This window comes from Euleptes europaea, chromosome 5 (genome assembly GCF_029931775.1).
Source record: "Euleptes europaea isolate rEulEur1 chromosome 5, rEulEur1.hap1, whole genome shotgun sequence".
Taxonomy (NCBI): domain Eukaryota; kingdom Metazoa; phylum Chordata; class Lepidosauria; order Squamata; family Sphaerodactylidae; genus Euleptes; species Euleptes europaea.
In genome coordinates, this window is record NC_079316.1 from 14,444,107 (window position 1) to 14,471,980 (window position 27,874).

The 27,874-nt window shown below is 46.3% G+C and overlaps 1 protein-coding gene across 2 annotated transcripts in view; it reads right to left on the minus strand.

Annotated features, from left to right (window-relative positions):
• Positions 1–2,831: 2,831 nt before the first annotated feature.
• Positions 2,832–27,874, minus strand: part of USP13 (ubiquitin specific peptidase 13) — a 103,539-nt gene continuing 78,496 nt past the window's right edge. The window contains exons 10-21 of one of the 2 annotated variants that reach the window (XM_056849549.1): positions 25,926–26,019; positions 18,890–19,015; positions 17,419–17,572; positions 16,114–16,288; positions 14,475–14,563; positions 11,787–11,909; positions 10,961–10,987; positions 9,522–9,665; positions 7,516–7,682; positions 5,674–5,833; positions 3,990–4,074; positions 2,832–2,981 (exon numbers count right to left, since the gene is read on the minus strand). In XM_056849549.1, coding sequence (XP_056705527.1) covers positions 2,888–2,981; positions 3,990–4,074; positions 5,674–5,833; positions 7,516–7,682; positions 9,522–9,665; positions 10,961–10,987; positions 11,787–11,909; positions 14,475–14,563; positions 16,114–16,288; positions 17,419–17,572; positions 18,890–19,015; positions 25,926–26,019 — 1,438 coding nt within the window. In that variant the 3' untranslated portion in view covers positions 2,832–2,887. The remainder of the gene's footprint in view (positions 2,982–3,989; positions 4,075–5,673; positions 5,834–7,515; positions 7,683–9,521; positions 9,666–10,960; positions 10,988–11,786; positions 11,910–14,474; positions 14,564–16,113; positions 16,289–17,418; positions 17,573–18,889; positions 19,016–25,925; positions 26,020–27,874) is intronic. The other variant, XM_056849550.1, reaches the window with a different exon arrangement.

Consider the following 27,874-nt stretch of genomic DNA (forward strand, 5'->3'; position numbering starts at 1 on the left):
TAGTGAGCGACACACTCTCCCCGCACGTTTTGGATGGCGCCAGAAGCAGCAGATCAGCTGGCAAGGATCATACCGTGTGCGTGGAAGCCAGGAGGCAGAACCTCAAGGCAGCTCTAGAGGAGGGCGAGAGATGGCACGTCATTCTGACATGCCCACAGCAGTGCTGCAAGGGCAGTGGTAGAATAGGCCTTAGATGTATGCTCTGGAGTTTTGTATTCATGGTATTGCTGACTGGGCAGCAGAGTTCTGCCTTGTTTTGGCTCTTGAGCATCCAGGTCTTAAGCTCCAGCATCCCCCATCTGGTCCCTCCATCCTGGCTACAAACATGAACAGCCGCAACTGGAACCTATCCGCGTAAGAGTCCTTCTGGGGTTATGCGAATGCGTACTGTCGGGTTGGCACGCCCTGCTGCTCGGGACGTCTCCAAAACACCCTTTCCTCACTCACCAAGGGGCAAGACAGTGAGGAAAGGCAGCCGCCAGGAGACTGACAGGGGAAGGCCAGCCGAGAGACCAAGGCAGCAGGGAAGATGGCCGATGTGGCTGGGGGCACCAGGATTCGCTGAGATGGCCCTGTCACTGCCAAGGGGACAGACTGCCTGAAGCCCAGGGCAGCCTCGGGAAGGGGACTGTCCCCCGAGCCAATGGGAGAACAAGCAGGAAGCCTGACGGGATGAAATGGCAGGGGAGAACTCAACACCGGCCAGGAACCTGGAGAAGGCCTGCAAAAAGGGGGTGGCAACGGGACCCAGCTTGCTGGGGGTAAAGGGAAGATGACTGGGGAAGGCACTGGCAAACCACCATGTAAACAAAGTCTGCCTTGGAAACATCGGTATGTGACGTCACCCCATGGGTCAGGAATGACCCAGTGCTTGCACAGGGGACCTTTACCTTATTTTAACGGGACCCAGGGAAGGCGGAAGAGCACAGGAGCAGAGAAGGGAGAGGTGGCTAAGGAGCGAGACAGCACCACCACCTGAGAGGAATCATGGTTGGAGTAGAGAATTGGGAAGGTGGGTGGATAGAAGGAGGAAACGCCAGATGGCCAGGGAGAGGGAGGCAGGCTGAAGGGTCAGTCAGGAGCAGCGTATCCAGGGGAGCCAGGACCTCTTGTTGGCGAGGTCAGCCCCATTCTGAGGCCAGATGAAGTCAGAGAGAGTCAGAGGCAAGGGCAGACCAAGGAAGCGCCTCACATGTACCCACAAGACCAGCTCTACGTTAAGCCAAGAGGGGCTGGCAGTGTCAGGAAGAGGAGGTGACAACTGCTGCTGCCACAAGTATCACACGGCTGTCTCCTCAGCTCGCCCCCCCCCCGGTCTGGAAAAACTAGTGCCCCTGCCCCTGCTCCTCCAGGCTTCTGGTTGGCCACTGTGTAAACAGACTGATGGACTTGAGGGGCCTTGGTCTGATCCAGCATGGCTCCTCTTATGTTCTTTAAACACAATGCAGATAGCTGCACTATCCTTAAAGAGGCCAAGGCAGGACAGAGAATGAGGCTGGAAGGAGCACTGGATGCTCTGGGCTGAGGGACTGAGACAGCAGCCTCAAGCAGCTACGGCATACGCACGCAGAAGACTGCTCCTGAACTGCTGCAAAGAGCAATTCAGCATGCTGAAAGTTGAAAAAGGGACATAGATACAGCTGCCCTTTTTCATAGAACCGCCTGCTGTTTTTCAGGGCAAACTGGCAGACCGAATCATCTCAGGACTGTGCATCCAAATAAGCGGTTGAAAGCAAAATTAAAATCCTTACGAAAGTCAAAAGATACAATTAACCGGGGGGGGGGGTGAGGTGAGCAGAGGGGGGGCTTCTAGAAAGGATGCCCAAGAAACACAGGATAATTAGTTCCTGGGTAACCCGTGGATCGTTGTTTGAAAAATAAAAATCAATCCATCAGCAATTGCCCTGGCTGGGGAGAGGGCATTTTTGTAGCCTTCATTAGATGTGTTCCAATTTATTAGCAGTCATGCCTGAGGAGGAAAAAAACACACAGCCAAATTCTAGTTTGCTGATCCACAGCCCTACATGGAGGCCTGATGTGCGCATGCGCTTACATTCACACACACAAACACAGCTCTTGTGTTTGTCCTCAGCAGCAGATCCATGTCCAGACATGCCTCCAATGAAATGAATGGATCAGCACTTTCTCCTAAAGGAGCTTCTCCGCCATCTGCAGTGGCAAAGCTCAGGACAGAGAAGCTGAAGATATGTTTTCAAAAATCAACCGAAGTACTTTTTTAAAAAAAAACCGAATATCCAGATTTTCTATTTGGCGACACTGAATTTTCGTAGCACCGCTAGTTAAGCTGAAGTACTGTTTCTGGCAAACGAATCTGGGCCACAAGATTCTGAGGCATACCGACAGACCTGCTCAGTTCTTTTAAAACAAATAGCGAAGCTCATGATTTCGAGGCGTTTCTTGCCAGCTGATGGAGCCTCCGCTAAATTTGGAAAAGGCAACTTCGCCTCTACCCGGGAAAGCACCAGGCTCTCCAGTCGACGGCCGAGATGATTCCATCAAGTCTTGGAGGGCCAAAGGTCAGGTGGATATTTCAGAGTCCAGGAACTGCCTCCAGATACTTTGTTGCAAACTCCACTAGTGATCAGAACAGTCGTGTAGTGTCCACAGGAAAAAAAAAAGTATACAAATTTAAAAATCCTACACTGCACCATGACCTAAGATTTATTTTTTTCTGCTAATGTTTAAGAAGGCATCAAATGACTGATCCTGATTTAAGCTATAAATAGTAGCCCAAATGTGTGTTTTTTTCTTTTTCGGCAGTCCAAAGGCTTTGCTTCTTTGAAATATATATATATGTGTGTGTCTATATATATTTGGCAGAATAAAAAGGCTATGGCTTCCTAAGGCCTAGAGACACAACTGAGGCCTAACTTGGTATCCTGTGATAGAAGTAAATATAGCCCAGCTCTTTGGGTGGTCGCTCGGAGGCACAGACTTTCAGGTCATTGTAGATCACCCATCTGAAAAGAAAGACAGACAGTGAGCTTCCTGAACATGAACTTGCAGCCCAGTCCTAGAAAAATTTGAAATGGATTGATGCCACCTGCTGGTCAGTTTCCTTTACCCTTTCAAAACTATCCCTCAAAATTTAAAACTTTTCTTGACCTGGTCAGCCCCTCTCCAAAGTGTGTGTGACAAGCCACACATGCCCTGTGGGGGCCTCTGCCCTCTTGTGTCCTCAAAACAACAGTGAGAGCTTATCAACGACATTTCTGTGGTAAGCGTCTTAGGGACCCGTGAGGGCAACTCTCAAGGCAGTGCCTTAGGAGGGCCATATGCATTTTTTCTCACGCAGGGTTGGAGCCAACCAGCATTTCCGCTGGTGAAAAAGGGGTGGAGGAGGTTCCATTTGACCACCAAAAAAGGCTATGCTGGGGGACATGAGGCTTGCATGGGCAAGAGCCATGTGGGAATGGGGGCTGGGGTGAGGAGAATTTGGGGAGATTTTGAGGAAAAAGCTGGCTGGATCTCATCCACAGAGAAGCACTGGTTTTTGCCAAGATCCAAGGCACAAAACCACAGGACTGGCAACCAAGACAGGGCTGAAAGCGCTACAGGTTTGCCTTTAGCTGAACATCTGTTCTACTTGCTAACATTTTCAACAATTAATTGGGAGAAAGAACAGATGCAGCAGCGGCCAGTGGTGCTGTAGCGGACACTCGCCGGAAGGGCAGTACATGATGGTGAACAGAAGACAGCCACAGGGAGGAAATCGGAATCACAGAATACTAGTTGTTCAATGAAGAACTAAGGAGAAAAATAGCTGGGGGAGGGGGAACAGGACTCTTGACCATTAGAAATTTTATCTGGTTCGTAAAACAACCATAACTCAGAAAGCAGCCCCACTCATTTCAATAGGACTTCTTTCCAATTAAGCGTTTAGCCCTTCAGAAGCCTCAAGCTTCCGAATATTGGCTAACCCTTGCACGCATGTAGGATCAGTAAGTGACGAATCACGCAACTCTCACCTTCCCTCCTTTTTGACATGGCAAACGTAATGGCCGCTCATTGTTGATGTTCCCATGTGACTGATGAACCCAAAGAGCTCATATCCTGTGCAAGGAAATATCAAATATGGTAAGCAAGGATGGAATGGTGGTCCTTGACTAATCTTTGCAGTGGGTGGTGCAGAAGTCCCGCCCTGTTGACAGAAATCTCTTTCAACAGTGGCAGTTTCAGGGGGGCTCCAAGTCCCTTCTGATCTAAGGGGCTTTGGGAGACAAACGTCTGAAAAGCAGGGTATGGATAATATACATACGCACACATGTCCTGCACACCAGCCATTTTAAAACGCTTAAAGGCATGGCAGCTCTACCGAGACAGCCAGGTCAGCGATGAATCCGGCAGTCAGTAAACAGCATGAAATGTGCATGCAAATCAACATGGGTTTACATGCATATTTCATGCATGTACATCAACCAGGAACACATCAAGCTGTCTTATAGTGAATTAGATCATTGGTCCATCACGGTCAGAACCGCCCACTCAGACTGGCAGCGGCTCTCCAGGGTCTCGCGCAAAGATCTTTCACATCACCCACTACCTGATCCTTTTTTTAACCGGAGATGCCGGGGATTGATCCTGGGACCTTCTTCATGCCGAGCAGATGTTCTACCACAGAGTTACAACCCCTCCCCGAAGGAAGCTCCCTTTTTTTCACCACAAATGCCTGTTGTATAGACCAGACATGAAATACACTCATGTGCAATTGTCATGTGTGACGGATGATCTGGCCTGTGTTTCACACCATGTCCTAGACAGGTCCGCCATGTCTGAACGCATCCTGAAGCTCACCTGCTATGCATGATAAACCCTTTCACACATTACACTGCAGCGCACTCTGGTTTGCCACCACATGAGTACATGAAGCTGCCTTATACTGAATCAGACCCTTGGTCCTTCAAAGTCAGTATTGTCTACTCAGACCGGCAGCAGCTCTCCAGGGTCTAAGGCGGAGGTCTTTCAATTCACCTCCTTGCCTAGTCCTTTTAACTGGAGAGGCTGGGGATTGACCCTGGGACCTTCTGCATGCCAAACAGATGCTCTACCACTAAGCCACAGCCCCTCCCCTCACCAAGGAAGCCTACACTCAATACAAAGCCTACACAACACAATCAAGCCTGCCTCTTTGAGAAGCATACTGGCATGTTTGGTCCTATCCCAATGTTAGGGGTTCATTAAAACAAAACTTTGTGTACACCTAAAACAAATAACAATGTATGAACTATGTGCCACGGGCATGTGCTATTGGTGAGGCAGTAGCTGGAAGCAATTAGTTTCTGAACTGGCCTTCAGCAAACCCATGTTACACTCAAGCTGAAGATCTCCCTCTCTACCTCATCCCACTTATAGTTCTAAAGCTATATCTTCTGCTCTCCAAGTCCCACTGACATAAGATGAAGATGATTTCGGGGTACCAAACTAACTGGGCCTTGGCTGGGGAGAGAGGGGCAGAAGATTGATTAGATTGATAAAGGATAGATAGACAGACAGACAACACTCATGGCACCCTCTGTGGAAGACGGCAAAATCACCTAAATTGATGTGGATCCAACCTGAGGCTGGAGGAAGCTTAGGAAACCTTCCTCCAGCCTAAAGAGACTTCCAGCCCAAAGACTCTTCCTCCAACCAAGTGTCCCAAGAAAAACTCACGTCCGGACCCATCTTTGATCCTGGGCCCCTCCAGATCCGATTCTGCGAGGATGTTGGCATTCACATGGTTCTCCATGTCCAGAGCCTCAGAAGTGGTTTCGCTCCCTTCGGGATCCGGGTGATTGAAGATCCACTCTATGGCATGTTCCAAATTATTGTTCTGACAACCCAATAAAAAATAATATATCTATCAGCATTCTTGATTGTGGCTTGTATGCATCTGTCATTAAGCAGGACACACACCTGGGCACAAAGAACTGTTGCCATGTTCGCCAACAATTGCCGTGTTCCAGTTCACTCCAGTCATCTTCAAAAGCCCTGCTTCAGGTGCTCTTGCCATCAGAAGCTAGATAGATGGCAACCCAAGAAGTGCTTTCTCGGTCGTGGTACCAAAACCTTGCAACTCCCTCCCCAAGGTGATTCATTTGTCTCCCTCAATCGGTGTTTTTTTTTTCCCATTTGACGTACCTCCCCCAATAAGGGTTATTGGCCTGCTCTCCAGTTCTGGTGTTGTTTGTTATGGGTTTTTATTAAACTGTTTCATAATTTTAATGTTGCTATGTGTGTGTGCAAAGTGCCGTCAAGTTGAAGCCGACTTATGGCGACCCCTTTTTTGGGGTTTTCACAGCAACAGACTATCAGTGGTGGTTTGCCAGTGCCTTCCTCTGCACAGCAACCCTGGTATTCCTTGGTGGTCTCCCATCCAAATACTAACCAGGGCTGCCCCTGCTTAGCTTCTGAGATCTGATGAGATCAGGCTAGCCTGGGCCATCCAGGTCAGGGAATACTATACTATAAATAAATATATATACTATACTATAAATGCTGGCCTCCCTATCCTTCCCGCCGCTGCCGAACAACTACCTGCAAGCCATACTTTGGCTGTATATTGCAATTCCATGCGCCATTAGGAATTAGAATTTGAGATTTTGATCTGTTTAGGGCTGTTTTAATGTATTGTTTTATCTGATGTAATTATTGTATTGTATATTTCATAGATTATGTGAACCGCTCTGAGCCTGGCATGCTGGGGTAGAGCGGGTTACAAGTTTAACAAAATAAAGTAAAATAAATAAATATTCAAATGTTTCGATGTTTTATGCACACCTCCTTAGGGACCCTGAGAAGGCGGAAAGGCAGCATAAAAATAAATGGAAGAGGTGAGGGGCGCACACTGCTTCTGCTGGTATTTCAGTTGCGGCGGAGAAGCCGCTGACCAACAGGCATTTATTGTACCAGCTTTTGAAAGTCGTATTTGATGGCAAAGTGGGGGAGAATGGTTGGGGATTCAATGTGAGTTCCATTTCTGTCAAGGCAGTTAAAGGGTTAACTTTTTATATCAACAGTTTAGATAGTCTCAAGATGATGATGAAATAACAGATGCTAGTAGTCTATTGGCTAGCAAATAGCCATTGTAAACATGCAGAATGTCACGGAGTTAGAATTGTCTTTATTGCCCGGTTTCTTTGTAAAAGGTTGTAAAAGTTTAGGGCAGGATGGTCAGTTGCTTTTTGAATCTCACAGATGCAAAATGTTTGTTTCAGCTCTCTTGAGCTGGGACACAAACAAAGGGATTTAAGCCATAGTACCTGGTAGAATCTCTAGCAAGTTTTACAGGGAACTAGATAGAAAGATTGTTATTGGTTTCATCCCATGTAACCTACCCTGTTTAGGAAAGTAAAGGATTTTTGTTTGATTAAGAAAAAGTCTTTGACTCTGTTTTATTGTGTGCTCTGACCCGACACTTTCTAACCACAATCACGATCCATGGGCTCAATATCTAACAAGAATGCCTGGAATCTGGGCTCTAAACAAATGCAGGGTAACTGCTTGGCCACTCACCGTTGCCCGCAGTGCCTGGATAGCCACGTTCCGCTGGAAGCCCATAGAGGCAACGATGGCCACCATCTCTTCTGGAGGGTGGTTATCCAACCCCAGAGCTCCTGGCACACCTGCCCCTGGATAAGCGGCTGCTCCGTAGCTGGGAACGGCTAATGGCTCTGCAAAATCTAGCAGACAGAGAAAGGCAAATATTAAGATCCACGCAAAGTGACCAGCTAGGTCTTTCTACCCAAGGTGCTGCCTCATGAAATGTGAACAGTGCAGGGGGGAAAACTGACAATCTCGCATTAATTAGCATGACATAGCGAGGTAATGCTGATGGGAATGAAAGAGGTGGAGACTGCAGGGCAGCTGGTACTCCCACCAGCCAGCATGGCTTAGGGTAGGGTTGCCAGGTTCCCCCCTCTCCTCCTTGGGGCAGAGTTGGGGCGGGGATTGGGAGTGCAGCCGTGCCAACACAATTACGCCACTTCTGGTTTACACCTGGAGGGCGCGGCATCGCATTTTATCACTCAAACCCCCAAAATGTAAACCAAAAGTGACGTCATCGTGTTGGTGTGGCCACACATGCAATCCCCACTTTTGAGCCAGGCGATGGATTGGCAGGCAGTTGCCCACCAATCCAAGCGACCTGGCAACCCTACTTAGGGCTGAAGCAGATGTCCCATCAGCAGACTCATCTGCAGAAGGACCTGCCTGTCCATTAAAGACAACCAGTAGTAGTTAAGAGCGTTCAAATTCTTGCTCAGTCATGAAATCTTACTTAGGCCTCCAGCTTTCTCTTGACTTAAGCGACTTCACAGAGTTATTGTTGGGATAAAATGGGGGGGGGGCAACCTATGCCACCCTGAGCTCCCTGGAGGAGGAGGAGGAGGAAGAGGAGGAGGAGGAGAAGAATTGTTTTTTATATGCTGACTTTCTCTACTGCTTAAGGGAGAATTAAACCGACTTACAATCACCTTCCCTTCCCCTCAACAGACACCCTGTGAGGTAGGTGGGGCTGAGAGAGCTCTAAGACAGCTGAGACTTGCCCACGGTCACCCAGCTGGCTTCATGTTTAGGAGTGGAAAAACCAACCCGGTTCACCAGATTAAAGTCCGCCGCTCGTGTGGAGGAGTGGGGAATCAAACCCGGTTCTCTAGATCAGAGTCCACCACTCCAATCCACCGCTCTTAACCACTACACCATGCTGGAAAGGTGGGACAATAATGTATTAGAGATTTGTTAGCCAATTCTCCCCACTGTAGACCCTATATCACACCCCAAGGTGGCCACGGCAACCCTTAGCAGCCATTTTTGGGTGAGAATAGAGGGCAGTGAGAAGGTGGAAGTAGGAGAGATCCATTTCATGGGCAGAGTTCCTCTTGCTGCCCTTTGGAAGCTGCTGTCATGATAAATCTAATACATGAAAATGAAATGAAATGTCACCTGTGGTGCACAGATCTAAGGGAATGGGCAGGGGGAAATTCATAAACTGAAGGGGAGGGGAGTCTGATTCTCTTTCCTCCAAGCCATCAAATCACTAACATAGATATATGTGAGTGTACGAGCTGGTGCTGTAGTGTGCCAGACTAGGATCTGGGAGACCTGGGTTTGAATCCCCACTCTGCCATGCAAGTTTGCTGGGTGACCTCGGGCCAATCATGCAGTCTCAGCCTAACCTACCTCACAGGGTTGTTGTAAGGAAAAAAAGAGAGGAGTACAATGTAAGCAGCGCTGGGGTCCCCACTGGGGAGAAAGGCGGAGGGTATCAGTGAGGTGAAATAAGTTAAAAAAAATATTTGTGGACTTACAGCTTGAAGCCTTGAGGATTTATTTGCTGTAAACGGAAGCCTACACCCATTCTAGCTCTATGATTCTGTAAGAATAAGCCAATCCAGAAGGGGACTGTAGAGAATAATGAGATTTATCTCCAGGAAAACAGAAGCATGGAAAGCGCAGACCTGTCCTGCCAGCCATCATAAACAGATTTGTTTACATGCCCTCAATCCACTGAGATTACAGACCTGGTTCTTCCATGTGGGCAATGATCCAGTTGAAAGCCACCTCTGCACCCATGTTGCCAGTGTAGTACACAGCCTTCCGACACGCCTCGAGCGGAAAACCCATTTCTGCTAGCTGCATGACTGAGGATTCGTCAATGTCTGGGGCTAAGAAAGAGAAGATGTTTCATGCATCCAGACCATAAGCCGTTCCTTCATTCCTCAATGGGCAGGACTGTGTATATCAAATATGGCACTAAGCTGTGGAATTTACACAGAGTCTAAAATGTGGAACTAACCAATAGTTCTTCATTACTAAAATGACGTTTAGCCATTGTTCTCGGTAATTCCAAAATACACAAGGATTTAAAGCGTCACTCTCACATGTAGCTTGCTCGGCAACAACAAGTTGACCAATTGGGGTAAAGCAAAAGGGGGGGAGCAGAAGGCACTTCACTTGGGTATTCAAGCTCAGAGAGGTTTGCAGATGTAACTCATTACCTGAATTTCTAGAGATGCACAGAAGTGGACATTAGGTAAAGCACCCTGAGACCCTCTATGATTCTTTTTCCTTTAAGGACTGGAAGTTTGCATTTAATACAGGGGAGAAACCTGGCTCACACTCTTCCAAGGCTAACTAGATGTCCAAGTAAATTACACAGGTTTTGCCAAAAGCAACGGTTGAGTGTCTAGTCAAGAATGAGGGCGGGCTTTAAACTTAAATAAACAATAATGGAAGAAGAAAAGTTGGTTTTTATATGCCGACTTTCTCTATCAATTAAGGCATAATCAAACCGGCTTACAATCACCTTCCCTTCCTCTCTCCATTCAACAGATACCCTGTGAGGTAGGTGGGGCTGAGAGAGCTCTTAATATAACTGTGACTAGCCCAAGGTCACCCAGCTGGCTTCAGGTGTAGGAGTGGGGAAACCAACCCGATTCACCAGATTAGCCTCCGCCGCTCATTTGAAGGAGTGGGGAATCAAACCTGGTTCTCCAGATCAGAGTCCACCGCTCCAAATCACTGCTCTTAACCCCTACGCCACATTGGCTCTCCGTTGGGACCGATAGTCTGATTCAATGTAAGGCAGCTTCATGTGTGATCAGTGAAGGATTTATTTACTCAGTGACCTTGGATTAGTCACACTCTCTTAGCCCCACCTACCACACAGGGTGTTTGTTGTGGGGAGGGGAAGGGAAGGTGATTGTAAGCCGGTTTGATTCTCTTTTAAGTGGTAGAGAATGTCTCCCTACTAGTGAAATGCCTTCAAATATCCCGACAAATGTAAGAAAATGCTGGAATGCAATAGCAAAGTTAGAAGACCAAAAGGAACAGCTTCCATGCATCTTTTTCTACAGATGCAGAACCTCCCTCCCATGAGTGTCTCATTGCAAAAGCTCGTTTTAACAAACAAAACAAAAAAAAACAAAAAAACACCAGCACAATGAAATGAGATACATACGGTCCATGAAATGGTTCATCATGCCATCTGGAAATTAAGAAAGTAAAGTGAGGGATGTGGAATTTGAATAGGAATGGCCTGAGAGAGGAAATGGGCTGGGTCTGCAGCGAGTGAGCACACAGATAGTGCATTATGGATCTGCAGTCTTGCGCCATCATTTCAGAGGCGCTGTGTTGCACAGAATCAGAAGTCAAGTGGTTCTGGGTCTAGAGATGAAGCTGGTCGGGCCACTTGGCTGAAATGCCTCGCTGGTATAATGGCTAGGCATCTTGCAGGACACCTCTAGCCCTCGACTGGCTGCCAGGTTACCCCTTGGGTTGGCCCACAAGTCAAAGCTGTATTCCCCATGGTCCGAATCACATCAAATCCTAGGCCCGAAAATTCTGTTTTTCAGCACAGATAGAACACCAGAATGGCTACACAGTCATTGCTGGACTAGACTCACTCAATCCTGGCTCCCAATCCTCCCTTGCCAGCTCCTCATCTTACTTCTGGGCTCAGCTACAGCTCTTCAGTTCATGACCCACAGATCCCCAAAGGCTTCTGGAAACTGGATTCCTTATCTTACCCCAGCGAATCAGGCCGCTACACTATCACTGGCTTCTTCTCTTGCAGCACACCCTTAGTTTACAAACAAAAATGGCTGCTGTGCATGAGATGCATCATGGGTATGTTGAAGGACGCTATCCGAGGAAACGTTTCATGTGAATCAGTAGACCGCAAGAGTGATGAAGGAACCAACCAAGCAAATAAAAATAGAAGATCAACTAACAGTTGTGGTGGAGAATGGCGGGGAGGTAGAGTTCCTCGTAGTAGTTGCCAGTACCTTTGGGGTCATCGGGAATGATAATGGGCGGAGAGATGTCTGGAAGTTCCTCTTCTCCTGGTTGCAGGCCTGTGGCACGGAGGTGACTGATGTCCAAAAGATCTGGCATGTCTATGGAAACATCTGCAAAAACATAGCAGAGCAAGTAAGCCTATGAGCCTGCTAAAATATTAGAAAGTTACGTTGAAAGAGGCTTGCAAAACCCTTAGAATCATAGAGTTGGGACCACCAGGGTCATCTAGTCCAACCCCCTGCACAATGCAGGACATACACAACTACCTCCCTCCCACACCCCCAGTGACCCCTACTCCATTCCCAAAAGATGGCCAATATGCCCTCCCTCTCATGATCTGCCTAAGGTCATAGAATCAGCATTGTTGACTGATGGCCATCTAGCCACTTAACACACACAAAGAGATGGACTGACAAGGGAGCTCTTTTAAAACACTGTAGGAGGTTTCTTCACGAGAAGGTCAGTTGTGGTGAAGAAGCTTGTAGCACTGAAATGGGGGAGGAGGACAGCTCAAGTGGCTCAAAGTCCCCCACACAAAAAATTATCTTCATTGAAAACAAGATTGAGGAGGACCGGATTCCAGGCTAGATGCATTTCTATGTACTGTTATGTTTGTCTGCAGAATTACAACACACTAATACACTACACTCTGTGGTTCACACAGAAAGGAAGCATTGAAGAAACTCTGCAATCATTTTTGTTTGCCTAATTTGCACCCTGATTTTCTCCCCAACGGGGACACGAAGTGGCTTACAATATCCTCCCTTTCTCCATTTTATCCTCACAACCACCCTGTGAGGTAGGCTGAGCTGAGAGTCTGTGACTGGCCCAAGGTCACCCCACAACCTTTCATGGCAGAGGGCACATTTGAACCTAGCTCTCCCAGATCCTAATCCAACACTCTAACCCAGGGGTCCCCAATATATACTTTTCCTGGCACCCACCAAGTGTTTTTAGAAAGTGGGAGGGGCCAGGTGGGGCTTCTGCCCAGCAAAGGCTTCTGATTGGCTGTGAAGATTTAAAATATATTACTTTGGCAGCAGCTGCCACCACAGCACAAGGATTTTCACTGTGTGACTGAAGGAAAACAGCGACAGCCATTTTGTGACTGACTGGCTCTACCTCCTGGGGCAGCCATTTTGTGGCTGTGCCCACAGGCTCAAAAAGGTTGAGGACCCATGCTCTAACCATTACAGCACACTGGCTCTATAGTGCTCAAAAAAAATAAATATATGATTTAAATAAATCCCACATATTTTTCACTTTTGGTATTTGAGATAAAAGAATGTCAGGGGCAAGTGGGCAGCTCGAGCAGATTCTATTTTTTTAAAATAATTTTTTATTATTTTTTATAATAAAAAAGAAAAATTATAATATACATAAAACAAAACACAGGGGAAAAAAATACAAAAAAGAGCACTTATAAAACCATCACAGTTACATTGTATAGATTAAACTGCAAAATATACAGTGCTCTAATACCCCCCACCCCCTAAACAGTGTTCCCTCCACCACTGGACTTCCGGAGAAGTGTTTTGACAGTATCTAAGATTACTATTATTATCTCCATTGGATATAACAAAACAAAATATTAATCTATAATTCATTAACTATACTTGTAAAGTGCATTTTTGAGCATTTTCGAGCAGATTCTAGACAACACAACCACATCGGGAGGAGGATTTATAAATAGGATGGCCGTTTTTTAGTCCTGCTGTTACAGGAGGGGTGGGAGACGAAGAACACTCCATAGAGGAGAAGGGCATTTGTTTCGTCTGATCAGCAATAATGAGAAATGGAATATCACCGGGGTGGGTGGGTGGGGGGTACCTCCTGCCACCAACTTTCACGATTGATGAATGAGTTCTGACTGCGCTGCTGACGCTAAGCCCCCTCCTACGTTGACTGTGTTCCAATGGCTTGGCTAGCTAACTTTATAGCGCTGATGCTGTGAAGATTAGTTGCGCCCTTAACGCCTCAAAATATACGGAAGTATACTAGATTAAGACAGTGGTTCTCAACCTTTCTTTGCTCCATTCCCCCCTTTCACCATTGTTCAGAATATAATTCCCCCCCTTCCCAAGATAGTCTAACAGTTATTAAAAACAAACTACCATTTTACAGATTGTACATAATCTACAGGACATCACACTTTGCTGAATAGTGGTACCAGCTCCCCCCCTGGAACCCTAAAATTCCCCCCTGGGGGGGAGAATTCCCCCCTTGTTGAGAACCCATGGATTAAGAGGACAAAATGTTAGACACTTTGTGGAAACTTTCCACAATTTTGGGACAGCCTTTTCAGGTGCGGCCCCCTTTTGTTTTGTTTGTCATGAGTCCTAAACTCAAAAGTAGGCTAAGAGCCTGCTTACACTACCATTTCAATCCCTTTTTTCACCGTCACAAGGAAACTTGGGAAATGTAGTTCTTTGAAAAAGTCCAGGAAGAACTGTGCATTTTCTAAAACTGTAATTCCCAGAGATTTTTGGTTGCGAGGAGAGAGACACAGTAATTAAGCCAGTTTTAAAATGGTTTAGGATTATAATACAGACTAATATCCAGGAATGTTCACTGGCTATAGCTTGTGGAATCAAGAGTTTCCTTTTTTTTTTTTTTGCATAACCTTCATGGGATTCACAAAGCTGACAAGAGAATCAATTGTTCAAAGCACATACCGAGCTTTTTGGGTATCCAGTCAAGGCCAAAAGTGAATTTCTTTATCTGTACTACGAGGTACTCAGGAAATGATGCGAAGCGAGAAGTTCTAAGAAACACAAGCAGTTTTACAAAAAGGAAAGTGAGCAGCAACGATGCAAAACCAAACCATGTTCAAAATTTCAAGAGTCACATTATGTCAACATTACCGTACAAGAATAAGAACTGTCCCCAGGAAGCCCGCCTGCAAGCCATGAGGACAACCACCTTTTCCCACGAAAGCTCCTTATCTTATTGCAATTCGTATCTTAAAGCCATCTGGGAGCTGAACTTGGAACTCCTAGACCATTTATGCAGGGTCAATTTTGATGCTCGCTCAAAGCTCTTTTTTAAAAAATACAAGTTTTAAAATGCCTATTCACGGTCCCGATGCAAAAGGAGAAAATCCACCCACCCCCACTTGCCTGCTCCTTCGTTCCTTTGTTTCCATAGCCCTTAGAAATCGTTGTTCGCATAGCTAACATGAGGCTGTGATTTTGCATGCTTCCTTGAGGGGATTCTTCGAGGCGGGGTGGAGCAAACACAGAAAGTCGTGTTAAAGGGGCTCTTAAGAAATGCGAAGCCGGTATGCACCGGCTTCGCAGTCACTTCCTGAATGATGGTTCAGGAAGAAAACTTTTAAAAAATACGCGGGGCACTTCGACCTGGAACATGCTGCTAATTACCAAGCATAAATAGCCCTAGAGAACTAATCTAGACAAAACAGTAGCTATGCCACACCAACACTATAAACAAATCTCAAAATACAAAAGTATGTGGCTGAGGGACATAGACTCATAAATATAATTTATCATGTACAAACATTATGACTACCTATATATACTGACTTTTGGATGGGAGACCACCAAGGAATACCAGGGTTGCTGTGCAGAGGAAGGCACTGGCAAACCACCTCTGTTAGTCTCTCACCATGAAAACCCCAAAAGGGGTTGCCATAAATTGGCTGTGACTTGATGGCACTTTACATACACACACATACTGAGTAAAATACATCCAAGATTACAATCCACAATAATTCCGCTGGCATAGAATCCAGAGTCCTGCTGGAATCCTTTAATATATGATCCATTTAAATGGAATGAGGAGTTTGTCAGATCATATATTATTCTGGACAAATAAGACAAATGTGAAGTTCTGATGAAGATCTTTACGAAACGGGATTAGGAGCCGGCAACCCGTCGTATTTATCTAATAGAACTGAAGAAGATGATTTACTGCTATTTTTCTACCAATACTGAAGAGATGATTTACAGCTTCATTTAATAACGGATCTACCGGTGTTACATCGTTGAAGAAATAGCCACAACATATGGAAGAACAAAAGGATTGCAACAGGGCTCTTAATTCTATGCCAGTAGAATTATTGTGGATTGTAACCTTGGATGTATTTTAGTCAGTATATATAGGTAGCCATAATGTTTGTACATGATGAATTATATTTATGCGTATATGTCCCTCAGCCACATACTTTTGTACTTTGAGGTTTAACTCCTAGAGAACCCCGTGTGGCTCACAGCCACGGACAGGCTATACCACTTTGCTGTATCACATCTGCCCCATAACTTGCAACCACACCCCCATGCAAAAGCGCACACTCACTTAACTCCAGCAGACTTGGCTTGAAGGGCGCTGCTCCAGAAGTCGATTACATTCTCCGGTTCCAAAAAAGCCTGCAAACAGGCACTGAATGGGATCCGGGCACGGACGAGCTCTGGAGGGGGCCTCCTGGCCGTTTCCGCCTCTCTCCTCTTCAGTTCGTAGGCAATCAGTTCATCTAATCCGAAGACCAAGAGAAGGGCCACATTTGGAGAAGCGACACATGAGACACCTTGTCACATGAGCCCCCACGGCAAACCCCAGCTCTGTTCGCCACCATCTCTCTACTCGTGCTCAAATCCCTGCCCCCCGCCCTTCCCCTCTCCTCTAAACCACAGTTAATTTTGTCATAATCCAGGATTTGAAAGTGGTGGCAGAATCTTGAATTCCAAGCTTGCCCTGGTTAGAGTTTACTCCAACTAATATCTGTGAGGGCATCACCATTGATCAGGGTTAATGAGATCAAAGGGGCAAGGGAAGGACTTCTGTACCATCTCTAAAATATATATCGGTGCTTTCTCACACACAGTGAATAATGTACTTTCCACCCACTTTCGGTGCACTTTAGCAATCGTTTGCAAGCGGCCTTCCCCATTTCACATAGTAAAACCCAGTTGCAAAGTGCATTCAAAGTGCATTATTCAGCATGTGTGAAGAAGAAGAGTTGGTTTTCATATGCCAACTTTCTCTACCTTTTAAGGAGAATCAAACCGGCTTCCAAACTCCTTCCCTTCCTCTCCCCACAACAGACACCTTGTGAGGTAGGTGGGGCTGAGAGAGTTCGGAGAGAACGGTGACGGGCCCAAGGTCGCCCAGCTGGCTTCACATGGAGGAGTGGGGAAACCAACCTGGTTCACCAGATTAGAGTCTACCGCTCTTAACCACTATACCACACGCGCAAGATAATAAGGCACAGACTTTTTAAAAAAAAGAAAAAAAAGAACAGCTGCTACATCCTCCTTCAGTTTAAACAAAATGGAGGGGAAGGGAAGGGATTCCAAATTTAGAAAGCTTGACAAGACAAAAGGCACTAAGGACAGGCTCACGTCTCTCAGTGGCTGGCAGCTGGACATACAAACTGTCTCCATGGCAAAATATTGCATTCCAGGCGACATCAAGAAAAGCGGAAAGCTCTATATGTCCAGTTAGATCTAAGACAGCTTATTCGCACGTCCAAATCGCCACACAAGGTTGCAACCTGATGCTGTGAAGGATCCCCAGTGGCGAGGGACTTAACACGCGTTTCTGCTTGAATAGCGCAACGGACCTCGAGTGTGAGCGGGCGGTGTTCCTCGTCCCTCGTTTTACCTTTGTTTCTCGCGGCCTCCATCGGCACAGGCAGCTGCATGATATAATCGACCCTCTCCGTGTACCGGACTTTCCGGGACTGGCAGCACTGTGTGCGCTCTTCCACCAAAAACCGGAAGACGTCACTGGGGTTTTCGGAGCCGATGCGGTTCCTCTGCGGGGAACAGTGGAGTCGGACCGCTCAGGTGATAATGGCAACACTTTGTAAGGAGTTTGAAACATACAAGAGGAGCCCCCGAGGTGCAAAGTGTGGCAAATTTTCCCTTCTTGGCAGAAAGCCTGGTGGTGGGTTATATCTAAGGGCTTCTTCTGATGTAATCTTGGCTTTTTGGAACTATTTGGGACAATTCCTGGGGGTCACATCTATGGATTTCCCTGGAACGAGGAAGAGGCAGCAGGAAGCTAACACCCAGCTCACAGGAACCTTCTGAATGATAGCAGTTTCAGTAGAAGGTATTTTACATACATTAATTTCCTTCCAAACATTCCCCCACTGGAAGCAGTACTTGGAAACTTGCCCCCACCGTATCAGTTCTATCGCAGAATTCACCAGAATATTGCCCATGGCAAGGCCCATTGGAACAAAAACACTTGGGCGCAGGTTTTTTGCGACAGGCCACGAAGTGAACACTTTCCCCTTCTTTTACCCCTTGTCTTAGAGCTCAAACAAGCACACAAGGGACCCAATTCAGGTCCTGGCCACAGCGGGAAAGAAGGGGGGGGGTTAAGCCTTCCCACCTGCAGCACCAACATGGAACAGTCCCAGTAGGGTTGACAACCTCCAGGTACTAGCTGGAGAGCTCCTGCTATTACAACTGATCTCCAGCCAATAGAGATCAGTTCACCTGGAGAAAATGGCTGCTTTGGCAATTAGACTCCCTGCTGACAAAGATTGCACTGCTTAACAGTAAAACAGAACCAACGCTCTTTGGATCATGGGCAATGTTCCCCCCCCCCTACTATTTTACCCTGTGTGCATGAGAATGAAAAGTCTCTTTCGAGACACGCTTGTCAAATTGATCCAAGCTCTCTTAAACAAGCACAATCCCCACATCAATCTATGAAATTCAGCTTACAAGACATTTTTTATTGATTTACAGTCATTGTTTCCATGGCCCTCTTTGGATAAAACATTTCAAAGCGTTTCGTGTCAATTCACCAATTGATTTCTTTAGAAGGAAATGTATCGACTGAACTAAATTGGCCCCCTCAAGCAGATTCATCGGGTCAAGCAAGGCGTTCTTAGCAAAAGCTAGAAGAGTCAGCTTCCTTTCCTTGGCGGTCTCCCCCAAACTATAAGGCCGCAAGCCCTTCTGGGTGCAGCCTTGCCTTTTTTGGCTCATGTTTTTTTTCTTAAAAGTTCCATGCTCCCTGGCGGTACAACATCAACAAACCACCATTAGATAAGACTGGATATACCGTTCTTCCATTTTCCTAACGAGAAAAAAAAAAGCAGTAAACCTTGGCTCACCTCTATTAAATTTATAAGGTGCAGGAAAAACTCCTGTGCATCTTGTTGCCGACTGGAAGAGAATTCTGGGTGCCCTTTGCTTATAAACGCTTTGAACATGCGCGGGGAAATGCCATTGTGCTGAGGCTGAGAAGAGAAGGAAAATACAATGGGCCCAGTGCTCCATAATGAGTGTGCTATCCAAGAAGGGCGAAACTATACGACGTGTGCTGCACCATCATTATGACTGATCCTTAATGCACTACTTCTGCATTAAGAGCATGAGAAAAGCCCTGCTGGATCAGACCAAGGCCCATCAAGTCCAGCAGTCTGTTCACACAGTGGCCACCCAGGTGCCTCTAGGAAGCCCACAAACAAGATGACTGCAGCAGCATCCTGCCTGTGTTCCACAGCACCTAATAGGCATGCTCCTCTGATCCCGGAGAGAAGAGGTATGCATCATGACTAGTATTCACTTTGACTAGTAGCCATGGATAGCCCTATGAACATGTCCATCCCCTCTTAAAGCCTTAAGAACATAAGAAAAGCTATGCTGGATCAGACCAAGGTCCATCAAATCCAGCAGTCTGTTCACACAGTGACCAACCAGGTGACTCTTGGAAGCCCACAAACAAGATGACTGCAGCAGCATTATCCTGCCTGTGTTCCACAGCACCTAATATAATAGGCATGCTCATCTGATCCTGGAGAGAAAAGGTATGGATCATGACTAGTATTCATGTAGCCATGGATAGCCCTCTTCTCCATGAACATGTCCACTCCCCTCTTAAAGCTTTCCAGGTTGGCAGCCATCACCACATTTTGGGGCAGGGAGTTCCACAATTTAACTATGTGAAGTGTGAAGAAATACTTCCTTTGATCTGTTTTGAATCTCTCACCCTCCAGCTTCAGCAGATGACCCCTGCATTCTCTAAGTAACCCTTACCAGAAGTCTATTATTTCCATTTTAGTGGAGGGGGGAAGCAGACGATAAGGGTTAATAACTTGGCTAAAGATACACATAGCAAGACCAGAGTTGAACTGGGTCAGTTCACACTATCACCCGCTACACTTGTTGTACACATGAGCAAGAATAAGAGCAAGTCATGACTCCTTGATACACTGAATACAAGTACTTGAAAGGCTGTCATATAGAGGAGAGGGACGAGTTGTTTTCTGTTGCCCCAGAAGGTTGGACCAGAACCAAACGGCTTCCTCGGGAGGTGGTAAGTGCTCCTTCCCTGGAGGTTTTTAAGTAGAGGCTAGATGGCCATCTGTCAGCAATGCTGATTCTATGACCTTAGGCATTTTATGAGAGGGAGGGCATCTTGGCCATCTTCTGGGCATGGAGTAGGGGTCACTGGGTGTGTGTGGGGGAGATAGCTGTGAATTTCCTGCATTGTGCAGGGGGTTGGACTAGATGACCCTGGTGGTCCCTTCCAACTCTATGATTTGTCTATGAATGCCATTTGTGGGCTCCTTTTAGGTGCACATGAATGCATCAGTAATATGATTATGGGATTGATGTATTATTTTGGCTAAAAGCCTATGCAATATGGAGACTTCCTTGAACAAAAGAAAGATTGAATGATTATAGGACTATGTCTATGTCCTATGTCACAGGGGATGTTCTACATGTGATGCTTTACTTTCACAAGTAGAAGCTGTCAAGATGTTAAGCTATCTGCACTGCAAACAGACTCCGCGGTTGAATTACCCAACAGGCTACACTTGACATTAACACGACAGTTCAGAGGCACATCGAATTATTTCCAAAGTGGTGGGATTGGAGCAGGCCCTCTCTTAATGTTGCCCAGTGCTGTCATGAGCCCCAAACCTTTAAAAACAAAGGGGGGCGTTATCATCTTCCAGCGTCGGTCCCATCTACACTACCAATGTTTATATCAACTTACTTGTTGTGGCTTCCCTCAAGGAATCCTGCGAATTGCAGTTCAGTTCGGTGCTTGGCATGCCCTGTGAATGATCCCTGCCACCCCTGTAATTCCAGTTCCCAGGATGCCTTGGGGAAAAAGGAGCCGCTGTCCAGCAACATCTGGGTATGCTCAGTTTTGCCAGCGCTAGCTGCTCAAATTCTCCTCCAATAATTGTCTTACACATTTCCAGAAAGCCAATACAGTTTTAATCTAGGGCACCTTTCTTGGCGGTCACTATAGGGTTGCCAGGTCCCTCTTCTCCACTGGCAGGAGGTTTTTGGGGCGGAGCCTGAGGAGGACAGGGTTTAGAGAGGGGAGGGACTACAATGCCATAGCGTCCAATGGCCAAAGCGGCCCTTTTCTCCAGGTGAACTGATCTCTATCGGCTGGAGATCAGTTGTAATAGCAGGAAATCTCCAGCTAGTACCTGGAGGTTAAATAACACAAAACCTATGCTGAAACAACTGTGTTGAAATTACAAAAACAGCATGTAGTCTCAATTTCTATGCAGTAATAATTTTACTATATACAATCACAATGAATCCTAAAGACTAAATCCTAACTCTAATACAAAAACTCTCTTGTATCATTCCTCTCCCATAGTCCTATGCTCCTATGGGCTGGGGGGTGGGCTGGGAAAATTGGACAACCCTGTTTGCTTTAAAAAAAAACCCTCTATTCTAAGCGATTTCCTACTGTCCCCAAACTCATCTACTGTGTACACAAGCATACAAATCATGGTGCGCATTTCTACAGAGACACATTCTGGGCACGCTTTCCTCATCAACAGTTGCAAAACATTTTAGCTAAAAATAAGCCGGGCCGGATCATTCGATCTCTCACATGGATGCTTTCGGCAGGAGGTGCCTTGGTGACGTCTGACGGGCAGGCAGATGCCAAAGACACAAGGAGTCAGGGACACAATTGCTCTCTAAGAAATGCATTCAAATGCAAGCGGCGGTACAAAGTGCCCGTTATCCACAGGAATCGAAATGGATACGTTTGGGGGCAAATATTATTTAAATTAAATGGCCATAATTTGCTTGCAAGAAGGCAAGATAGGAAACAAAACGGCAGTTCTTATCGTATGCCATTATGACAATGCTGCTCGTATCTTTATCACATTCTCTCCACAGCCCTACAATGGTGATACTTTAAAAAGGGGGGGCAGTATCTCCTGTTTCTGTTACACGGTGACCTTTCCTTTCCTAACATGCCACCTGGGATGGAAGGGGGTCCCTGTGGCGGGTTTCCATGTTTTAGGATAACTAAAAAGTTGGCTTGGATTGTCTCATCATAGGGTTTTCAAGGTAACAGTTGGTCAGAAGTGGTTTACCAGTGCCTTCTTCTGCGCAGTGCTAATCAGGGTTAGCTGTAGTGGCACTGCCGTTGTCTACAAAAGGAAACGTTGAGGGCAGCAGGAAAAAAGGAAGACTCCACAAGAGATGGATTGACTCAATAAAGGAAGCCACGGCCCTCAGTTTGCAAGACCTGAGCAAGGCTGTCAAAGATAGGACATTTTGGAGGGCATTGATTCATAGGGTCACCATGAGTCGGAAGCGACTTGATGGCACTTAACACACACAAACACACACAAAAAGTTGGCTATGGAATGAATGTTAATTAGACACAAACTAAAGGTGGAAGTGATCGTCCTGTGAGTTACATGGCTGATCTGGGATTTGAACACAGATTTCCATGGGGTGCTCGAGAAGGTGGCAATCCAGGGCAGTGGCCAAAAGTCCCAAGGCCAACAGGGGCCAGGTGGGGCGGCACCAGGAAGTCTTTCAAAGCAAACCCATCACACTGTCTCTACGTTCCATTTTGCTTTAACTAGGTTTGCCAAGCCAGTTATTTTGGATTAATGCACAATGGGGGAAAGCGGGGTCTTCTGTAGATGGCACGAGAGATTGGACAGGTGCCATTCCGCTTCAGGGCAGGACTGGCATGCAGAAGGGGAATTTTAAAAAAAAGAATTTGGAATGTGGTTAATCTTGTACATAGAAGTCATCTGGACTGAGTTGCTTTCAATTGGTATACCCAACATTCGTCTCTAGTTAAGGAGGTCCACTAAAGGGGTCTTCTCCTGCCCACAATTCTCCCAAATCCTGAAACCAGACCAATAGATGTCACATGCCCACATCTCAGGCTCATCTTCTGAAGTGAGATTGGGGGCCACAAGAGACAGGACCCCCTGCACAGTAGCTCCTCACATATGGAACTCCCTCCATACAGAAATTCATCTGGCATCTATGCTTTAAAGTTCTTGGTGTCATAAGTACATAAGAAAGGCCATGCTGGATCAGACCAAGGTCCATCAAGTCCAGCAGTCTGTTCACACAGTGGCCAACCAGGGGCCTCTAGGAAGCCCACAAACAAGACGATGGCAGCAGCAGCATCCTTCCTGTGTTCCACAGCACCTAATATATTCGGCATGCTCCTCTGATCCTGGAGAGAATAGGTATGCATCATGACTAGTATCCATTTTTACTAGTAGCCATGAATAGCCCTCTCCTCCATGAACATGTCCACTCCCCGCTTAAAGCCTTCCAAGTTGGCAGCCATCACCACATCCTGGGGCAGGGAGTTCCACTGATGAAGATTCAGACAAAGATTCTTTTATTCTCCCAGGGGGGTTGTCAACATTGATTTTATGTTTGGCGGGGGCTGACTGATATTTTTGCTGGCCTGTTGCTGCTTTTAATTTATTTTAACTAATCTACTGCTTTAAAAAAACACACAACCCTGTTGGTTTGTAACTGAATTGTAACTGAGGGGTGGGTAAAGAGGGTACCCGTTAACTCTTGCCTTTACCAATTAAAACTGGCTTCTCCTCTTCAGTCAACTTGGAGTTGAACAGATTAACCTCCTGGTTAAAGCAAGTAGCAGCCCTACTATAAATACCCCCCTCTGTTTATCACAAGCTGTTCTTCCCGGAAGAGAGGTTCCTCTCCAACTGCAGCATCGCCTGTTTCTGTCTCACAGTGACCTTTCCTTTCCAAACATGCCACCTGGGGCGGAAGGGGGGGGTGTCCTGCGGCAAGTTTCCATGTTTTAGGATAACTAAAAAGTTGGCTACGGAACGAATGTTAATTAGACACAAACTGAACAGCGTCTGCCGGTGCCCTTGTGAGCAGTCTTTATACAGTAAGTAGCCCAGTGGTAAATATCTCATACCCGATCAGACAAGCATGTATCTACCTCATACCAGCAAGGGGTTTTCGTGACAGAATGCAATGAGATCTCCTCACCGGAGGAATGAAATTAAGTATGTCATGTCTCAGCAGCCTAGAGACACTAAGGGTAAATGTACCAGCGCATCTCCTGCTGGTGGGATCATGGGATGCTTTTTTGGTATATATACACCCTAGTAATTTCTTGAGCTTTTACCTTCAAGGGAGTCTTTTCACACTTAGTCAACTGCCAAGGAAGCCCTCTAGATCAGCTACAGAATACCTCCGCGCATTACAGAAGGTTATGGAAAACATTCTAGGGGATACACTCAAGGTAAAGAGAGATAGTCCTATCTTAGATCTAACAGGGACTTCTTTCTTCTGAACACAACTTCCCAGCCCCCAGGAGCAGCATCCAGGGGGGATGTTTTGGGTTGCTGCGGGAGGAAAGGTGACCCCTACCCCCCCGTGGAACAGCATGGGAGAGAGAGATCTACAGCAGGAGGGAGGAATCAACAAAAGCTAGGATCAAACTAGCTTCAAACTAGCTCCAATCATGCCTGCTAATGTCATTTACATGCTATTGCCGTTGTGTGTGTGAATTCACTCTTCTCTATTTAAGGATAGATGGACTCACACTAGCTGTATCTGAAGAAGCTGTGATTCACAAATGCTCATACCCTGCCAGACATGTTGTTAAGGACTCTTGCTCTTTTCTACTGCTACAGTCAGGCTAACACAGCTCTCCATTGTGATCGAGGACCAAACTAGACATTATGGCATCCACGGGCCCAAACTTTGGAAGCTGCCACCACTTTAAAGCTAAACTTATGCCATTTAAAAATGCTGTCAGGGCCCAATCCTGATTGGCACTTGAAGAAGAAGAGTTGGTTTTTATATGCCGACTTTCTCTACCACTTAAGAAAGAATCAAACCAGCTTACAATCACCTTCCCTTCCCCTCCCCACAACAGACACCCTGTGAGGTAGGTGGGACTGAGAGAGTGTGACTAGCCCAAGGTCACCCAGCTAGCTTCATGTGGAGGAGTGGGGAAACCAACCAGGTTCACCAGATTAGCCTCTGCCGCTCATGTGGAGAAGTGGGGAATCAACCCCAGTTCTCCAGATCAGAGTCCACCGCTCCAAACCACTGCTCTTAACCACTACACCACACTGGCAGTTAAAACTGATTTACAACCAGTAAGTAAAAAGTAAAGGTAAAGGTCCCCTGTGCAAGCACCAGGTCATACCTGACCCATGGGGTGACATCACATCCCGATGTTTCCTAGGCAGACTTTGTTTACGGGGTGGTTTGCCAATGCCTTCCCCAGTCATCTTCCCTTTACCCCCAGCAAGCTGGGTACTCATGACTCAACCAGTAAGTAAGTAACCTTTAATCTGCCTTTCTCCAGTGACAGACTCAAGGTAGCTCCGTGTGACCTTTCACAAAAAGCCACTCAAAACATTGCGATCTCAGAAACCGCAGGGCAAATATTCAGTTGTATCTGACGAAGGGAGCTTTGACTCTCGAAAGCTCAGACCCCAAAATTCTTGTTGGTCTGCAAGGTGCTACTGGACTTGAATCTTAACTGTGGTACTGGAGACCAACATGGGTACCCCTCTGAAACTAAGTTTGGAATGTTTCCGTCTGATCAGGTTCTAGAGATGCTGAACCAGAATCCACCCTCATAAGATGCACACTGAGAAAAGTGGGAAGCAGAGACACACACACCTGGTCAGCCATGCATGCCTTCCCCAAAAGAAGCCTGCCTCCCGCTTTCTAGAAACACTGCTTAAGATCATTTCTCAGCGACTACCATTTTCCAGAAGACATCAGCCTGGTGAAACATCCAGGATGCAGGTGCCTCTCTGGTCCCCGACACCAGTTCCCTTTCCTCGGGATGCCCTTTTTACCTTGTTATCAGGTGGCACACGCGCCCCGAGCAAATACCTTGTGTTCTTCTTTCATCACCTGTTCGATGAGTTCGGACTTCACGGGCGGTTTAGAGTATTGCCCGGAGAGGAGGCCGTGTCCCAATTTAGCCCTGTAGTGGAAGAGGGAGGGGGTAGGGAGAGAAAAAAAGTACACGTGTTTCCCACCAGGGTTAGAAGCAGGGGCTGGAAAACAGGGTGGAATCTACCTACCAGTTCACACAAAGACACAAATAGGGCATGCCGCTTTCCCCAACACGCCTGTTTCCAGCCGAGCTCCCTAATCCTTAGCATACCGAGAGCCAGTGTGTTGCATTAGGATCTGGGAGACCTAGGTTCGAATCCCTACTCTGCCACGGAAACTTGCTGTGTGACCTTGGGCCGGTCACAAACACTTAGCCTAACCTACCTCACAGGGATGTTGGTAAGCTACCTTGGGTCCCTGCTGGAAAGATGGGGGATAAAAATGAACTAAATAAATACTTATTGTAGGAGAAGGACTGTTAAAGAATCATAGAATCAGAGAGCTGAAAGGGCCCACCAGGGTCATCAAGTCCAAGACAATACCTACACATCTGTATGACCACAATTAAAAAAATTAATTCATTAAAACATTTATGCTCCACCTTTCCTTGTGGTTCAAGGCAGCAGGACTACCAATAATTGGCCTACATCTAAAGCATCAGAATATTCAATATGCAGGGTGGTGGGGGGAGAGTCATACACAATATTATAAAAATATACTTATTACATATAAACAGGAGTACTCTGGGATAATCTAGACCAGACTTTCATAAGACTTTCAAATGCAATACATTTCAAGAAGCTCATTCTAAGCAGCCTTTGGCCTTCAGAGATTTGGGAACCCCGTGACACATTTTGATCTAATTTCATGAAAGGCTGCTAGACTGGGAAAGGAGACGAGGGATCAGCCAGTTTGAGAGAAAGCCACATATTTGAGCAGACATCATTCTTGACCAATCAGCTCATAGATCTTATAACAAGCTCAGAGTTACCATAGGGGAAGGGCCGTAGCTCAGTGGTAGAGCATCTGCTTGGCATGCAGAAGGTCCCAGGGTCAATCCCTGGCATCTCCAGTTAAAGGGACTAGGCAAGGAGGCGATGTGAAAGACCTCTGCCTGAGACCCTGGAGAGCCGCTGCTGGTCTGAATAGACAATACTAACTTTGATGGACCAAGGGTCTGATTCAGTATAAGGCAGCTTCATGTGTTCATGTGTTCATAGGCTATTTGATGGGAGCATCTACAGAAGTACTGTATCACATTCTGCTTTGCTATGCTATCTGTATGGCCCCCTTCCAACTATGATTCTATAAGCAATGTAGCTAGTCTTCCTTTGCTGTTCCTGACCCATCAGCACCATGTTTCAGTGGATGACTTGATTTTATATACAAACGCTGCTCTCTCGTTATTTTCTCTCTCTAAAAATATCACACCATATTCCTTCCTTCCTGGACAGGACCTTTATTCAGGGACATCCAGTAAGGTTCAAGTCTACTGCTTAGCTAGGTGGTTATCACAACACACAATAGTGACGTTATTGCAGTTACCAAGGTAATAAAATCAACAAACGTACATCTATCAGAATCACACGTGCACCTCTAGTTTGGATTATTTACCTTTACAGACAATGGCATCCAGGTAAAATTAAAATTTGTGAATACCTGCTGCTGCAAACTTTAATGAAAGATGGCTAAATAAGGTTACCAAGGCGTGCTACCATGGCTCAGTGGTAGAGCATCTGCTTGGCATGCTATTTTCCCTTTAATTCCCCCTGTTCTTAGACCAAAGTCTTGAACAATAAAATCATTAACCTTAAATAAGACTCATATCTAAAAACATCTCCCTTCGACGCTTCCCTGCAGCCTCTGAAAAACGAGCAACAAAATAAGTATATTGAGGGTCAGAGTCCTCTAAGAGTAACTGAACCTTGTGTTCTGAAGTTGCT